General features: G+C 37.2%; 2 protein-coding genes across 3 annotated transcripts in view; one reads left to right on the forward strand and one right to left on the reverse strand.

Annotated features, from left to right (window-relative positions):
- Positions 1-2202: 2202 nt before the first annotated feature.
- Positions 2203-10230, reverse strand: LOC129453545 (guanine nucleotide-binding protein subunit alpha-14). Its single transcript, XM_055217832.2, has 8 exons — positions 9960-10230; positions 9497-9637; positions 8561-8745; positions 6791-6954; positions 6567-6695; positions 6039-6168; positions 2962-3115; positions 2203-2872 (listed from the first exon to the last, which is right to left on the reverse strand). Exons 2-8 carry the CDS (start codon positions 9630-9632, stop codon positions 2670-2672), a joined length of 1101 nt encoding a protein of 366 aa, XP_055073807.2. The 5' UTR covers positions 9633-9637; positions 9960-10230; the 3' UTR covers positions 2203-2669.
- Positions 10231-11210: 980 nt separating this feature from the next.
- Positions 11211-19105, forward strand: part of gna11a (guanine nucleotide binding protein (G protein), alpha 11a (Gq class)) — a 36024-nt gene continuing 28129 nt past the window's right edge. Inside the window, exon 1 of one of the 2 annotated variants that reach the window (XM_055217834.2) lies at positions 11211-12322. In XM_055217834.2, the coding sequence (XP_055073809.1) occupies positions 12187-12322 (136 nt within the window). In that variant the 5' untranslated portion in view covers positions 11211-12186. The remainder of the gene's footprint in view (positions 12323-19105) is intronic. The other variant, XM_055217833.2, reaches the window with a different exon arrangement.

Below are 19105 nucleotides of genomic sequence, written 5' to 3' on the forward strand. Positions count from 1 at the left end.
AGATTACTTTTTGGTATGTATGACGCTATACTTTATTTCACTTTTCTAAACCGTTTTAATTCCTTCTTGTTGTTTCTTTTATTTAATAGTTTTGTGTTTGTTTCATTAAGCAATAACACAATTCAGTATGAACACTTTAATACTACACCTGTTCAAATGCATTGGATTTATTAAATTGCTTTCAATATCATCAAATTAAATTGTGTGCAGGACATATGGTGTCATAATAATCATGTGCTTAATACATGAATGAATGTGTATGACTTTCTGTTGATTTTTTTTTTTATTTTTTTTTTTGCTGTAGAAAGTATATTCGTGACCCTGGACCACAAAACCAGTCATAAGGTATTTTTCATATTTTTTGTAACTGAGATTTACACTCTTGAAATTCCTAGGTTATTTTTGACAAAATAAATATTGAACAGAACACAGGCTGGGTTAAAATGCAACCATGGGGTATAATAACCCAGCAGATAGGTTAAAACAACCCAGCATTGGGTCAATTTTAACCCAGCAGTGTGTTCTGTCAAATATTTATCCATTATGGGTCAAAAATAACCCAACCATTCTTAAAGTGTATACATCATCTGAAAGCTAAATAAATATGGTAATATAAGCCTTTCATTGATGTATATATGGTTTGTTAGAATAGGACAGTTTTTGGCCGAGATACATCTATTTGAAAATCTGGAATCTGAGGGTACAAAAAAAATTGAAATATAAAAAACTCCCCTTCGCTGCAAAAAATATGAAAAAAAATGAAAAAACTAATTACTAATTAAAAAACTAAACTAGTTTTAAACTTTAACAGAGGACCCTCCTACTTGGTCCTACTTATGGTCCCTTTAAAAATATAGTGCATAATTTTTTCATCCATTTTTTTAAGTTTCACATAGAATTCCAAGCAATTTAAACAATTGCTTAAAATTCCATGTGAAACTTACTTAAAAAGTGGATGCAAAAATGATGCACTATATTTTTAAAGGGACCATAAGTAGGATTTACCTAGCCTGGTCCAACCAGACTCGTACATTCATTTCATTTGTACTGAGAGTCTGGCCACTGGAAGCGTTACTTCCGTTAAGGAGGGTCCTCTGTTGAAGTTTAAAACAATTGGATCTGCCCAGAGTCACTCAGCATCTGCCATAGGCAATCGCTAACGTGTGGTCGTGACGTATATCATGCGCTGAACCCAGCCGGAAACAACAAGTCCGAATAATCAGAATAACAAAACTTAGCAAACATTGTTCTTGCTCCGGCTTTAACTTCTGTATATTCGGCAGGCAGTTTTGCAACAACGGAGCATTTCTCACGTCTTTCTCCGCTGCCATTATTGAACTCCAACTCAAACTGACGCACAACCTCAACGTCATCGTTCTTAGCCACCCCCCTCTGTTCGCTGATTGGACCTGCAGATTTTTGCCGGAGAAAACAAATCTCTACACAGCAGTCCCAGACGTTGTACTGAAGCTAAATGAAAATTAAGCGGAAGCACGTAGGAGGGCGGAGCCAGGCTAGGATTTACCCCCATCTAGTGATAAATTGTTTCAAACGAATAGTGCTCTCTAGCGTCTCTGGTAGCCGTTATGTAATCACTGATCTCCTTGTCCGTTTCAGCTTTTGGTCCCTCTCTGCTATTATAGTTTATCAATATGGCGGAACGACATGGAAGCCTCCTTGGACTTACCCGTTCAATGTAAGTAAAGAGAAGAAATTCTAAGCTTTAAAAGAAAAGTCAGATCACTGGCAGAGGTCATTTGACACCAATGAGGACATATTTATGAATAAAGACATTGATTTTGATTAATAAAACACTTAAAACCCTACTTACTGTCCCTTTAAGTAAATCCAGCGTATTCTTTTTTTTCAGTGTTGAAAGTTGTCCAAATGAAGTCATATTACACATATAACTAAGGCTAATTTTTTTTATATATTTACAGTAAAATTTACAAAATATCTAATTTACATAATATCCTATATTTGGCATAAAAAATCTATAATGTTGACCCATACAATGTATTTTTTGGCTAGCTACAAATATGCACATGCTACTTATGACTGTTTTTTTTTTTTTGGTGCAATGTCACATTTATTCTCTGTCTTGTTATAGTCTCTAGAATATATTTGTTCTCAGATTAATAATTCAATTGAATATTAAAGTAAAAAGTAAAAACTATGCATTTTTTTCATTCACAATTTATCATGCTCTGTTATAAAAAAAATACTAAAACATTTAGGCTACTAAGTTAATGAATATACAAAAGTAAAACTTTTAACTCTATAAAATATTAAAGGGAAACATTTTCATACATACATACATACATACATACACATACAAATGTTCTGCATTGATTTAGAAATCATATACTTGAGATGAACATCAGTCTTGAATGGAACTAAAGTTCACACCCATGGCCTTCCAACACTCTGTATCTTACATGCAAATCCAGAAAGCACTTTGATAATCTGGCAAGCTCTAATGTAATTGCCTGACTTTTTGCAACCTCATTGAGAAAACCACAGTTTTTGTCAATTTGCCTCGAAAGTAGTTTTACCAGTAAAGATAGGTGAGGCTGATACAATGAGCACTATTCTGTTCAGATGGGCTGATCGTGGCCAGAATAAAACTCTGACTGTATACTGTAGACCTTTTAGTCCAGAAGTTTCTTTCAGGTAAAGATGAACTCTTGTATAGATTTCATGAGAACAGTGTCTTTGACATCACTGAAGACTTTCCTGATATTGTTGGTGTCTGTGGCGCAGGTGAAGTGACAGTAGATGCGTTTGGTGCTATTTTTCTCACGACAAATTGTCTCGTGATAATACAACTGTTTGATGAACTTCATGGCATCGAGTGCATCTCGCCGTTTACCTAAGGATGGAACCAAACCATGGAAGTCAGGTGTTAGGGTTGTTGGTATAAAGGAGAAAATTCTATAGGTTGCAAATACAACACACTACCTTTAAATTCAGGAAAATATGCTCTCAAGTCAGAGATCTGAATCTTTTCAGCCAGGATGTCTTGTTTGTTCAAGAAGAGGATAACGGAGGAATTACAGAACCATTTTGAGTGGATGGTTGTGTAGAAGAGGGACAAGCTCTCTTTCATGCGATTCTGTAGCCGGTGAGAAAAGGTACACAGAAGATCTTACATTAACATTTACACATTTACATTTTTAATCAGAATGTGTGTTGCCTGGGTTTAAACCTATGACCTTCTTCTCTGCTAATGCAATGTTCTATCACTGAGCAATACAGGCTACATTAAGAGATTCAGGGGTAACCAAATTCTGTCTTGCAGAGCCTCCAACCCTATTCAAAACACCTAAAGCAGCTCTTACTAAGCATACTAGAAACTTCCAGGCAGTTGTAAGCTGGAGCTAAACTCTGCGGGACACCGCCCTTTATAGGACTGAGTTTGGGTAACCCTAGAGGATCCAAAAAATTGAGATTGGAATGAATAATTTTTAAAAGTATTAAAAGTACAGTATGGTTCTCTGCAAATATGGATCAATGAGACAAGTTATTTAGATCGGTTTTGCACTGCAAAAAATTATTTTTAAGAAAAAATGTTCTTAGTATTTTTGTCTTGTTTTCAGTAAAGATATCTAAGGATTCTTAAATTAAGATGCTTTTTCTTGATGAGCAAACCGACCCAAGAAAACAAGTCTAGTTTTTAGACCAAAAATATCAAATGTAAGTGATCTTGTGCATAAAACAAGCAAAAAAATCTGCCAATGGTGTAAGCAAAAAATCTTGAAAATTTTTCTTAAACACTAATTTCAAGAAAAATTGCTTACCCCATTGGCATACCCCAACCAAATCTCTTAAATTTGATAATTTTGGTATAAAAATAGACTTATTTTCTTGGGTCGTTTTGCTCATCAAGAAAAAGCACCTTAATTTAAGAATTTTTTAGATATTTTTACTGAAAACACGACAAAAATACTAAGAATTTTTTTCTTGAAAATAATTTTTTGCAGGGTAAACACTGAATTCAAGAAAAATTTGCTTACCCCATTGGCAGTTTTTTTTTTTGCTTGTTTAATGCATAAAATTTCTTAAATTTGATATTTTTGGTATATAAATAGACTTATTTTCTTGGGTCGTTTTGCTCACCAAGAAAAAGCATCCCAATTAAGAACTTTTAGATATTTTTACTGAAAACAAGACAAAAATACTAAGAATTTTTTTTGCAGTGTAAACACTGAATTCAAGAAAAATTTGCTTACCCCATTGGCAGATTTCTTTGCTTGTGTTATGCACAAAATCACTTAAATTTAATATTTTTGGTCTAAAAACTAGGTCTATTTTCTTGGTTCGTTTTGCTCATCAAGAAAAAGCATCTTAATTTAAGAATTGTTAGATATTTTTACTGAAAACAAGACAAAAATAATAATAAAAATTTTCCTGAAAATCCTTTTTTGCAGTGTAAACACTGAATTCAAGAGAAATTTGCTTGTTTTATGCACAAAATCACTTAAATTTGATATATTTATTGTTTCGGAATAGTGAAAACTTTTGCACCTTTTGCACTATTGCCTCCCTAATATGACATTTTGCTTTATTGTTTTTCTCTAATCTTTGTAAGTCGCTTTGGAGAAAAGTGTCTGCTAAATGCCTAAATGTAAAGTGGTAAATTTTAAAATGGTACTGCCCCAGTGACAGCTTTTGTACTTTTTCTACACTGCAAACAATGATTCTCAAGAAAAAAAAAATTGTATTTTTGTCTTGTTTTCAGTAAAAATATTAAAAAATTCTTAAATTAAGATGTTTTTTTTTTTGATAAGGAAACGACCCAAGAAAATAAGTCTAGTCCTTAGACCAAAAATATCAAATCCAAGTGATTTTGTGCATAAACCAAGCAAAGAAATCTGCCAATGGGGCATTTTTCTTGAATTTAGTGTTTAAGGCAATTTTTTGCTTGTTTTACGCACAAAATTACTTAAATTTGACATCTTGGTCCAAAAACTAGACTTACCCTCCTGGTTCGTTTTGCTCATCAAGAAAAAGCATCCTAATTTAAGAATTTTTAAATATTTTTACTGAAAATCGTTTTTTGCAGTGTAGTTATACTTTTTTGGTGCTTTCACTGTGATTTTGAAGTTTGACATCCCCTACAGTGTGGCCAGTGGCATGAGTATCCTGATGAACATAACTACATGTTTATTTTATCAATAGCCTGCTATTTATATTGCTACCACCAGAGTTCGCACTACTCTGATTTACCCACTTTTAGTTGATTTTGCATTCGCTGACCATCTGAAGAATGCAGTGCATGTAGCTAATTTAGTTTTTTTTTAAACCCTTAACACTTTATTTCAATAATCCACGTTAGACATTTTATTATAAGCAACTTCTTGTCAACTAGTCTACCAGTCACAATGCAAAGCTTGTCACAACATGTATTCAGCCTGTCAGGTTTGTCTCGTCATGTCAAAATATCTTTTCAGAGCTACATGTAAACTTATGTGCATCACACGTATTGTCAAAATACGAGCCTGCTGCAGACGCCTCGAATGGGTCCATGACAAAAGAGACGCCTGCGTTTGCCAGATACTCTGTATCTCATGTGTAATCACAGTTTAGTATTAAATTAGTCTCTTTTATCATAAACCCTTTAGATGCGTGTGCAGCAGGCACGTATTTTGACAACGCGGTTTGTTCACACGACACTCCGAACACATATTTTGAATTTGCGCCCCTCTAAAGAGAAGTCACTGGCCGCCATTGGTCATTAGCATATTAGCATGACAGACAGTTAAATGGGTGCATGGTTTGGCGTTTTTTTATGCAACCCTTGACAGATACTGTCACGCTTTTTAAACATTTATCAGTTTAAATATTTCCTTTCCATGCTTATCTACTGTGATATAATCTCCAAATAGCATTGTGTCTTTTCTGTCTAAGTGGGAAGGTCTTGCCGAGAACAAGCTGCAATACAATCATCCTGTTGGTCAAAAGGATTTCCCCAACCAAAAACAGTCCCGCACTAACTAATGCCGGTAAGAGGGAAGGAGAAAAGCAAAGTAACCTACATCCGTGTTATTCTCCTCCAACAGTTGGTCATACTCGCTGAGGGAGGCTAAAAATATGACTGATGTCACATTCTCAAAGCAATGGATCCATTTTCGTCTCTGGCCCCTTTGTCCCCCAACATCTACAATCCTGGAAAGAGATCAGTGCAGATCTGTCTAATTAGATTTTATATTAAGTTAAACAATAATCTAAAAAATAGGAAGTCACATTTACTTCTGCACTTAAATTACAAACAAACAAGGAAAACATTTAGGTATTAATTTTGTTTAAATATGCATGCAACATCCCACCAATAGATTTAATCTGAATGAACAAGGAGCTGTCACCATTGTCCATAATAAAGACTACGAATAACACCTGTTGTGTAAGTAGGTGGAGCTTAACAGAAAACAAAACTGCAAGGGGATTTTCCAGTCTATCCCTTATAATCTTTTCCTTCTTCCTTCCCTTATATTCCTAATCTTAATCATAAAAAAAATGCATTCCTTACAGGGGCTTTTTGAGTCGCCATATGTTCGGTGTCATACCTAAGTCCGATCTTATCCAAATTAAAGCAGTGGTCTGTGATACCGGAGGTGGGGAATCGGACTTGTAGAACATCTTGATCTGTTGGGATATAGGCTTCAGCCGCGATGCGGTCCAAGTTCTTAATAAAACTTAGCATTTAACAAAGAGAAACAAATATGAAAATGCCATTGTTTGCAATTACAAGGCCTTTTATATACTATGCCTTTAATATTGACCCACTCACTAAGTAGTGGAATCTATAAGCTGATACTCTCCACGTCGACTGTAGCAGATCTTGAAGCTTTTATCGTCCCAAAGATGTCGGATAGCCTCCACATGACCTCTTTGAATCTGAACTATCCGATAAATATCCTGATCATCAAGGCATTTGAACATCTGGGCGTATACCTGCGGATTTGATTAAAACTTAATAAATATGTTGCAGTCCTTAATGGGAGTAAACATGTAGTTTTCATTATCACACAATACCCCTTTTGCCCCCAGTAAACTCTAAATGAATGCAGTGAATGGCTGTGACAATTTACCCCACACAGCATGACTGCCATTGGGGCATGTTAACACAAAAGCTTAAAGGACAAGTTTGGTATTTTACACTTAAAGTCCTGTTTTCAGACCGTTTATGATGAAATAGAACGGTTTTGACCGAAACTCGGACACATGATGCCGGCCCGAGAATTTTCGGGGGTGTTTGTTGTATCACCCCCACCTCTATAATGGCTGCATAGGTGCACAGGAACAATCCTTTCTAAAATGCATTAAACTTTTGTTTACAAAGACGTGAAATTCACCGAGTGGTCAGGGGTGTTCACTGATATGCTCACACAAAAATCGCTGCAAAAGATGCTTTCAAACAGGTTTTATCGTAGTTTTTGTCCAACTCCATTGACTTGTATTAGATGTGCTGTGAGGTACAGTATAACTCCACGCTGGAGTTATGCTTGTATTCTTGAGATTGGAAAAGGTGGATTATCACCACCAACTGGGCTGGAGTGTCTATTATTCAAGCTCTCAATGGAAGAATACGGGTGTGAGGCGTTTGGAAAAAATAGGTCCACAAGTTTACAACGAATGCTAAAACACCTGTTGGAAAGCATCTTTTGCAGCCATTTTTGTGTGAGCATATCAGTGAACACCCCTGACCACTCAGTGAATTTCACGTCTTTGTAAACGAAAGTTTAATGCATTTTAGGAAGGATTGTTCCAGTGCACCTATACAGCCATTGTAGAGGTGGTGGGGTGATACAACAGAAACAATCATCATAAACAATCTGAAATCAGGGCTTTAAGTGTAAAATGCAGAACTTGTCCTTTAAAGGTATAGTTGGCCCAAAAATGAAAATGCTGTCATTATTTACTCACTCTCATGTTGTTACAAAACTGTATAAATACAAACAGAAGCACCATTGACTTCCATAGTAGGAAAAAAATACTATGGAAGCCAATGGGGCTTCTGATCGGTGCCTGATTTTTAAAAAACACTTTGGAAAAGGGAGTCGGGCCGAGTACCAAAACACACTTGTAGCCAATCAGCAGTAAGAGGCATATCTACTAACGGACATCGTTGCCTGGGTTGCGTATGTGTGGGGCAGGTTTATCAAAATAAAGTCCACATTCTATTGGGGTAGGGGCGTGTTTGTTTAGGTGATTTCAAATGTCAACATAGCTTTCAGAGATCATGCACCCTGTCTTTAAAATTTCTTCCTTTGTGTTTATCAGAACTAGTACATTTATACAGGTTTGTAACAACATGAGAGTGTGTAAATTATGACAGAATGTTCATTTTTAGATGAACTGTCCCTTTAAAAATATATTTACTCTACTATTCTCAAGAGTGAAAAATATGTGACTAACAAACTTTGGTCTCTCCTGTTTTGATTAATGTGAGTCAATCCGAAAATGATTTGAGAATGCTCTGAACAACATCTGATATGTTTACAAAATTTTAAATAAAGAGAATATAATAAAAGCTATCTGTCTAATATGCTTCGGTTACCTCATTTTGTGGGTTGACGTATGGAATCTTTAGGGTGGACATGGCCTGTGTCATTGCCTTCATAGCTGTGAAGATATTCTGTATAACCAGTTTAGTGTAGTTACGCCTCTCATCTTCTAAAAAACCTTCTCCATGAATGATCCTCATTTGCTTCATAAATGTGGTCTTTCCGCTTTCTCCTGTGCCTAAATCAAAGAAAAAAAAATCTATCACAGATATTGAAGTATTGTACACTGCTTACAACAATCACATTATACATGGATCTGAAGGGTTAATTATTATTATTATACACAGTGGAATGTTATCAGTCTTGTTGTGAAAGGTGCTTAAACAATTGAGATGTTTTTTTATTTGAGTCAGAAACCACAGGGTGTGTTTGCCTACAGTATATTTGATACGTGCACAACCAGAAATTAAATCTTTGTTTGCAATCCAAGGCGTTATTTGAAAATATCGTGTTTGATACCAGTTATAAAATGTATTTAACATTTCTTGATAAATCACACCTATGGTTATTACCTGTTTAAACTTGACTCTAGCTAAAGTATATGCACTGTAAAAAAAAGGTTTTCACATTTTTTGTTAAATCAACTCAGATTTACAAGTCATGTCAATAGAGATGAGTTGTCACAACTTATAAAATATAGTTGCGAAAAGTCAACTTAATTTTATAAGTTATAGCAAGTCACCTGTAGTTATAACAACTCATCTCTAGTCAAGATAAATAATAGTAAGTTGAAATGACTTGTAAATCTGAGTTGATTCAACAAAAAATGTTAAGGCAGCAAAGTATTTTTTACAGTGTGGGTTTTGGTGGCCACTACAGCTTTTATCAGACACCATGGCTACTTTTACAACCTATGGATGATCTCTAAGAGGCATTCAATTTTAATCCAATGACTATATGAAGTTTTATTATTAGAAATATAATTTTACCTAATAAAAGCACTTTTATCTCTTTGAGGTCTCGTTTTCTCTGCTCCGCAAGGATGTGTTTGATTTCATTGCTTATTGCGATGGCCTGTCTTTGCTCTTCAGGCAGAAAATAGATGCAACATCTCCACTCACCCATTTCTTCTGTAAAATAAATAAATAAATAAACAATAATATAAATCATTACGTTTCTAAATGTTCAAAAAATGTACATTAAAAATAAAATAAAAAATTGTAACAATGAAAGAAAACTTCATGAAGTCTTACGTTTTACGTTCTAAGAATTAGCTAACGTAAGCATAGCATGAAGATATTACGGACCCCTCAATTGTTGTTTTATATATTATAAAGTTAAAGGTAAAAATATTCATTAACCTCAGACTAAAAATTAAAGAGTAAAAGCTGGCAAAATGTAAATAATCTCAATAATAAAGTGGTTAAAATGTGACGCATATTCATCACTTACGCGTGATTCCTAGTCCTCAAAATTATAAACAACTTCCATCTTCTTTGAAATAACTTGACCGACTGCCACTTGAAGGAGTTTTCCCAAACGCGGAGGTTTCGTCATTTTTTGTCACTACCGATAAACGACTGGCTTTTCTCGAAAGTCTTCCTGTAATGTCCCTGTAATGTATACAGGTATGCGGAGCTATAGCCATTGGCAGCTCAAAGGAATGAATGAGACATGACATTCCGCAAACATAATACTCATGTCACAACTACTGGTAGTTGGTGTAGTGACTATTGTGTTTATAGTCACGATTCATTAGCTAGCTTACATGTACCTCAATACTTTTATTGAACCTGGTAAAATGAAAATTAAGTAGAGGCTGTTTAAAAATATCCTAAATGTTAGCAAGATGATATTTCATGAAATCAAGCAAAGTGAACTGTTTATTCATAATAAAAACAAATTGATTGCCGCTTGTTAATGCACGTGTTTTTCTAAGTGCTCCAATTTACTTTTAATGAAAGTGCCACAGTCATGGGGATAGAGTTGACTGACCTACTTCCTAAATAGCTGGCTTTTTACATTCAATCAATTTCCACATGGTGTCGTTAAAGAGCTAAAAGTCTTACAATTCTTGTTTAATGAAAACAACTCTCGTATCACTTTAATCGTAAACCGATCTAAAACGCATTCACATATTTGTCAAATTTGGCCATTTCTTTACCTAAAGCGACTTACAGTGTATATTTTATCATCAATAAATGTGTTATCTGGGATCGAACCTTTGTATTATTGCTAACAATGTTCAACCAATTGACATGAATAGCATTTGCTTTTTGTGAATGGGTCAAACTCAGGCTTGTATGTGAATGCATATTTGCTTTAATTTTTTAAACAGCTAACAAATGTAATAATTTGAAATTATTTAATCAAATAGTCTAAAGTAGACTTTATTTATTATCAGATACACCAACATATATTTGGTATTATTTATATATTTATATCTGTGCTTATCTACTTCGTTGATGAATTTATTAAATAATTTGTTTTTAAATGCACAACTCAACATATACAGTATGTTTGGTTAAGAATGGGCGTTGTCCATTCAGTCGAATAGCAGGGTTTGTGATGGGACACGCCCCGTTAGCTCCAATCTTTCCTACAACCGTTACTCCACCAACCTAGCCTCACTAGGCCCCGCCCCCTCGCCAGCTTCCTCTGCCGATTGGGTTTCCGTCCCGTCAATCAGGTTTCATTCTCTAGCTGTCGCAGCTCCAGGTTTGTGTGTGACTCGCACAGGACTGGGAGAGACTGACGGGGGTGACGTGCGATTATCGGGAATTTTTTCCCACTCCGTCGATTTTTAGGAGCCCGCAACTGTGTCATTTTTCGTCAGGCTCTGGCGTACAAATTTTACGCTTTAAATATCCATTAACCCTAGTCGGATGCAAAGAAATGAGCGATGAAATCTGCGCGTGGACTGTAAATACGGATCCGGCTAGCTAGCAGGTTAGCCTGCCCAATTAAGCTAGTTAGTGCGCTTAGCTAATTAACTTTGCGGATTTTGCATCCCTAAAATCAAATGTTTGCACGGTAGTTCGTGTTATATGGACGCACGGTGTTTTTAAAAGCTCAGATGGCTGTGGTCTGCCACCTGTCGCCGTGTGTTAGTTAGGGATCCGGGCATCTGATGGACAGTGTTTCGGTGAGTCTGGGCACCGGGGCGGTTAACTTAGCGAGACAGCAGAGGACAGCACGGATGTCGTGGCAAGCTCATTTGTCCCTCAGGGACTCCAGTTGGTAGTCATCTCGGATTATCCAACAGGGCTCGGGTAGGTCTGTTTGTGAGGGAAATTTTTTGCGTGGAGTGAAGGATTCACACACAGCTGGCCTGCGATTCTCATCCAGCGTTTGGCCTGGTTTGATAGACAGATCTGTTTGTATGAGCACGCCGGGGTTGTGTTTGTGTAGTTTTCTGTGTTGATTCATCGTTTGGAGTAAACCACAAGACATCCTGGTTTTAGATTGAGTGCAAGAAAAGAGCCTGGGCCCTATCGTCACATATAGGCCCATTATTGGAGCTCACCGTATAGGCTTTTCATGCATTAAAAGGCCTGGATCGCTGCATTTTTAAACACCACTCTCCCGAAACCCATCCCGTTACTTTGTCTTATTTGCGAAGAGAGGCAAAAAGAAGAAGTGTGTCAGATCAGGGTTGGGATCTCCAAACGTTGCGGTGATGACTCTGGAGTCCATGATGGCCTGTTGCATGAGTGAAGAAGCGAAGGAGTCCAAGAGAATCAACGCTGAGATCGACAAGCAGCTTCGGAGAGACAAACGAGATGCAAGACGAGAGCTTAAACTTCTGCTTCTGGGTAAGTGTTTTGTTAAAATATGAGATATGTATTTCGTGTTCCTGATGCTAAGTTGGTAAAACATTGCGTTAGCAACGTAAGGGTTCGATCTCAGGGTTACACATAAACTGAATAAAATGCATAGATTGCATGCACTGTAACTGCCATATGCATTCGCGTTAATATTACAAAAGTTAATATCTATTAATGTCATGCTTTTCCTGCTTGTTTACTAAGAAGTTCTTAAGAAATGTTTTTGTTTTGTTGTTTTCAGTTTTACTTTGTCACATTACTATTGTGTAATGTTCCCGTGTTTGTGGCTCTGTTGGATATGACATTCCACATCACAGGCTTGTCAAAATCCTGAAGGAATGCTATAGGATTTTCTGTTGTAATTTGGAAGCAGTCCTAACGAGAAAATGATATTTCAATAGGAGAGGACCATGTAGTGTTACCACGGGTCTTTCCATTGTTTTTAGATGAAAATAATTAGATCAAAGTCTTAATTTGAAACTCGGGTTGCAAAATCTATTTAGGACTGACCGGTTTTGAGTTCATGAGTGTTCGTGTCAATGATAAAACCCTGATGGAAAGATCAAGAGAAGATTTTATCATTTCTGATCGCGTTTTCAACCAAGCCTTTGCCTTCAAAGGAAAAACGAGAACACACCGTGCCAAAGTGTCATGTGAGTTCTGGAAAATGAAAGTTGCTCTGACCAGGTTGTGGTTTTACAAGCCGATCCTGTCGCCGAAACCGGCGCAATCAGATGCACGCAGATATGCAGTTCACATTTGGTGATAAAAGTGATGCAGATCTGCTAAACTAGTCAGAGAGGGATCCTTGAATTGCGTAGATGTACAGAGACGGTCACGGGGCTGTGTTGTGTGGGCTGACCCATTAAAGCGCTGCATGAAATGCGCGTCCTGATAAACCTCAGGCTCGGCCGCATGCAACACAAGCAGCCATTGTTGCAGGGATTCGCAGAGGAAAGACAGCAATAAGATACGCCTCAGTGGAGGAAGAGAGCCTTGCGTGACCCGCAAACTCTGTTAACCTTCTGCGTCTGGTTTGGTAGGCTCGACTGCTTCGTCCAAAAGCTTGGAGGAAGTTGTTGTAGACTGCTCAGGGGTTTGCAAGTTCCCAAATCTGTGTCTGGTGTGTCTAAGACTATGTTCTTAAATATCAGCAGACTATACTGTCAGTGTTGTGTTAGTATGCAGAATATTCGTCTGGCAATGCGCAAAAAATCTAGTTGTTTTTATTATTGTGATTGATTATTAACCTCATTGTGATCTACAAATATTTTAAAATCCCCCCATGACATTGTTCCAATAAAAGTGAAACTAGTTTAGTTGTTGACATGATATTACTTATTTGCACCCTTTGCACTCACTTGGAGTATTTGGTTAATTTGATAAACGTTAGCATAACTACATTTTGTGTCATGGTAGATCGTCTATAGTTTCCTTCTCCAGTTGGCTAAATAAATAGTGACTACATTTTTGGAAATATATCTTTAAAGGAAAAAAATCCAGATAATTTGCTCACCACCATGTCATCCAAAATGTTGATGTCTTTCTTTGTTCAGTCGAGGAGAAATTATGTTTTTTGAGGAAAACATTCCAGGATTTTTCTCATTTTATTGGACACCAACACGTAACAATTTTAATGCAGTTTAAAATTGCAGTTTCAAAAGACTCTAAACAATCCCAAATGAGGCATAAGGGTCTTATCTAGCGAAACAATTGTCATTTTTGATTATCTCCGGTCAGCGCGACCTCGCGTAATTGCGTAATGCTGTGGAAAGGTCACGTGTTACATACACGAAACGCAGATTTGCGGACCATTTTAAACAATAAACTGACACAAAGACATTCATTCGTATCATTCGACATACAACAACTTCGGAACGGTCCTCTTTCAACACACTTGTAAACACTGGGGCGTAGTTTCGCATACGTCATCCGTGACGTGATGATGTATTCCGTGAGGTCGCGCTGGCGGGTCACAGGACTGGAGATAGACAAGAAGTTGTGGCTTAAAAGTGCATATTTTTCTTGTCAAAAATTAAAATCGTTTCACTAGATAAGACCCTTATGCTTCGTTTGGGATTGTTTAGAGTCCTTTGAAACGCTGTTGAAACTGCAATTTTAAAATGCATTAAAACTGTTACGTGTTGGGGTCCATTAAAGTCTATTAAAATGAGAAAAATCCTGGAATGTTTTCCTCAAACACAATTTCTTCTTGACTGAACAAAGAAAGACATCAACATTTTGGATGACATGGTGGTGAGTAAATTATCTGGATTTTTTTAAGAAAATGGACTAATCTTTTAAGCAGTGTGGAGGTTATATATTTGCACAAAGGGGCAGTGTCCCGGACAGGTTTTAGATTATTCCGGGCCTAGGCCTTATATTATATAAGGACATTTAAGTAGTTTTTACCAACATACCTTACAAAAAACAATACAGATGTGCATCTTGGGACAAAACAATGACAGTGATACATATTAAGGTATGTTAGTACCAGATGTTTTTAAAATACAAACATGCATTTTAGTCTGGGACTAGGATAAAGCCATTTTCATTATCAGGAGGGTCCGTGGTCGTCCGCATGCAACCCAAAATTTGAGACTGCACAGTATGCATACAACTGCACATACGTGAGAAAATACTAAGACAGGACACTCCATTACAAACAATTGCACAAAGGCAATAGACAGCGTTTGCACACAAACCATCGTCTTTTCTTATTTGATTTTCACTTCTTCCAAAAACAAAAAGCTGTGGAGAATTTTCGTTGCCATAATGTTTGCATTCTGTTTTGTTTCTTTTTGTTTGCAATGGTGGAGGATGATTGCGCATGTGAGACGGACACCGAAAGAAAGTATACCCGTCTCTTAAGCCCTTTTCGGGAAACCGCCCCAAAATGTTTAAAAAAAGTCCAGTATTAAAAATGCAAACATTTTGTTGCGCATCATCTGTCTGTTTCTGAATGCAGCAACACACCTATCAAAGAAACACTTCCAGCTGGGGTCCAGTAAACCCAAAACCAGCCCTCAAGACTCAACATTCCGACGATCCATCCACTGCTCAATTTTGCACTAATACCATTCATTGTTTGTTTTCGTTATTGATCGTTCAGTTGCTGCAGCTTTAGTGCATATAAGCACCGCATTGTGGTTCTTTGATGGAGAAACCAAAGATACCACAAAACTGAGGTAAAGTGTGTGTTTAAGAGCGTGCGTGTTGGCGTTCTCTGCTGGAGGGACTTGAGCCGAGGGCAAGCGCTCTTCATTTTCAGCCCACACTTCTGCTGCACACATGAATGCACGCTGTTGCTGTGTCACATGATCCGGATGCAGAGAACGTTGGGAAGAAAGAAAGCAAAAGGATCCATCACTCACTTGAATACCTTGTGCTCAAGAAAATGTGCCGGCAAGCGGCTTCTTTATGGAGTGGGCGCGTCTAAACGACAACCCGGATTTCCAGGTTTCTTTTTACACCACACAGGTTGCTCTAGCCAATATTTACCTAGCCGAGTCGAAAGTATATAGTATGGAGCGTATAACATCTGAGTGTTGCGAAGGTGCTCGATGACTCACAAAGATTGTGGAGAGTGTTTGTTTTTTTGGACACACCTAGCACAAAGCTGACACTGTTCTCATGCAACCAACATATGGCCTATTTTCATTTCACTTTACACTAGCATCCAAAGTCCATGCATTGTTAGTGCAATTGAAAGCATGACACGTTTTTTTTTTCTAATACTTAAACATCTAGTTGTTGCAGCAACTGGATTTGGATTTTTAACTCCGTTACTGAATCAAGGGAAGTAATCTGTGCATTGTGGTGGTGGTGTTTATGAAACGCCAGGTTAACATTTGCAACCACATTGCGATAAGGTTAGCATATTTGCATTTGCGTTTAAAACCATGCAAATATTCCGCTAACACCACCTCATGATTTCCACGTCCAAACCAGAGAGCAGTAGTAGCAAAGACGGCATAATTTGTTTGTTCAGCAGCATACCGGTTGGTATCGAGTTGATTCTTATGAAATGGGAGGAGCTAAGTTGAAGTAGCTGGTTGTCTTTGACAAAACACACAGATATTTGTGTTGTGGTTTTGTTATTTTACTTCAGCTATGGTGTCACTTACTTCTGTGTGATTACGTTTTACAGTGGTGCCTTTCGATGGTTAACATACCACAGAAATCGAACGCCCAATGCTTGGAATGCTTTGAAGCGTTTGGTTTTACACTAAGGTGACATTCTTATGCCTGTTGATAGGCCGGAAGCCTCGTTTTACCCTTGATTCCAGTTTCCCAGTAAGTGTGACAGGTTTAGCAGACACCCACACACACTTTTATCCTAAAAAGAGAGCATTAGCTGATGTGAGCTGATTTTCTGCGGGTATCCGCCATCTTATACCAGCAGGTTGAAGATGTAGAGCTGATTGAACCAGCATAACAAGTACAACATTGGGAAGAAAATCTAATTAATGTTATTAGATAGACCTTCACAATGAAATATGATTTTTCTAATCAAGATGTGTCTACATTAAAATTGTTGCCATTGGTTGATGACACTTTTAGCGGCTATTGTTTAGTGGCTGAACAATGTGTTTTTTAGTGAATGATGAAGATGTCAATATATAGACTGTAGGATGCATTTGTGACATACAGGGCTATATATATTAGTGTACTTTATAGTCTTTTGACAATAATGTCTAGTGTTTACTTGAGATTGAATTTGTAAGGCTAGTTTAAGTTAATATTTAGTCTACTTAGATGGGTTCAAAAGAAAAAATAATGTAGATTACAATGCTGACTCAAGCTAGTTTAGCTATCTTAAAGAAATAGTTCACCCAAAAATGAAAATTCTGTCATTTACTTATCATTTACATTTAGGGTGTAAACCCGTATACATTTCTTTATTTTGCTAAACACAATAGAAGATCTTTTGATAAATGGTGGTAAGCACACAGTTGTTGGTACCAACTGACTTCCGGGTACCATCAACTGTGTGCAAACCATTATGTATCAAAATGTCTTCATTTGCTCACCCTCATGTTGATGTAAACAAAAGATGAAATAATTTTATTCTTCGGATGAACCATCCTTTAATCTTAATTGGCCAAGTAAGTAATCGTATTGGCCAGTGCCGATAATTTCAAAAAGCCCAATTTTTAGGGCTTAATATTATTTCAATGATAGAACAACTTTTAACTGGACATTGTACTGTTGCTGCAACCTGAGCAACCTCCTAGTTGCTACAAGCACACTCTGAAAGTGGCAGTGGAGGGTAGAGCACACAGCCCCTCCCCCTGCCTGCAGAAGAGTGTCTGATACCAGGCACTGTTGCGCTTTTCAACCACATGGGGGGAGCTGTAAGTAATTTTTACATGGAAACTACATAGTGTTGCTTTAAGCTGCCTATCACAACTTGTCATGTATTTCAGCAGATGTGACTTATGTCTCATTCACACTACAAAATAGGGGTGCAATGGTTTAAATTACTCACGGTTCGGTGTGTGTGTGTCACGTTTTAGGGTCTCAGTTTCGGTGGGTTTGTGTTTTTAAGGGACAAAAAGGCTAATGTCAAATTCAAAGAAAATGTTAAAATATTTACTTGGTTACAAACACCTAACACTTTGGTCACAACAGGCTTCTTTACAAAAATAAACCTATGCAGTTTTAACCTCTGCTAAAATCAACTTTTTCACTTTAGAGTACTTGCATTAGTATTATACATTAGTATACTACATGTACCAACATACATACTTTTTATATTCTATGCGACTATCTTCGAGTTTTTTCGCAAGAAGATCGGTTTGTTAACATTTAAACACAGAAGGCAATGTATGCTCTTTCAAGCCCTTTTCACACAGACATTCTGTAAAATACACGGGAAAGGCATCCGGGATTTTTCCGGGATCCTAAGATTTTTTGTTCATTCACACTGCCATGATTACCCGGCATCTGATGATCCCGGAAAGACACGTGACCTATTGAAAGCCCGCCCTCTTTTCTACGCAGCGTCTGAAGTTTGCATATTATATATTATTTCTCTCTCCAAGAACCACTCGCGTGCATTTTTGTTTATGATAACACTATAAAGGAGCGCATGACATGCCGTTCTAATGCTGGTGAATGATCTCAGCTTCAGAGTGGATATTTGACGAGCTCCCTGATCTCTGCTTTAATACAGTTTTACGATATTTCTCATCGTGATTGTTATATGCATTTAAAACCCACATTTTGAGGAGCTGAACGATATATCTTGTTGGGATGACGCGCGGGTATTTTCTTTTATTATAGCTCAAATGAGCACGTGACACGATATTCTTTTATGCTGCTGAATGATCTCCGTTTCAACGCAGTAAGTAACGAGCTAACTTGCCTGATATCTGCTTCACTCCAGTTTGCTGACATTTCTCGTCGTGAATGTTATAAATCCCTTATTTTAAAGAGTTGAACCAACTTCATGTTGCCATGACACGCGCGTCCTCACTACGGCACGTGCATCATTGTTTATGCGTCTCATTTATCATTTCCTGATAACTGCGTCAATATAGTTTGCAACATTTCTCGTGGTGAATGTTTATATGCATGTTATCTCTCGTTTTAAGGAGCTAAACCATAACTTTTGTTGTGATGATGTCCGCGTCCTCACTACGACATGCCCATTACGGCATTATTTCGGCTTCTTGTTCACACAGAGGGTTATCCGTGTATCTGACTAGGTCCTCTTTCCGGCAACGATCCCAGAAGATTAATAGGACGAGTTTGTGTTCACACAGA

Source organism: Misgurnus anguillicaudatus, chromosome 23 (assembly GCF_027580225.2).
Source record: "Misgurnus anguillicaudatus chromosome 23, ASM2758022v2, whole genome shotgun sequence".
NCBI classification, from domain to species: domain Eukaryota; kingdom Metazoa; phylum Chordata; class Actinopteri; order Cypriniformes; family Cobitidae; genus Misgurnus; species Misgurnus anguillicaudatus.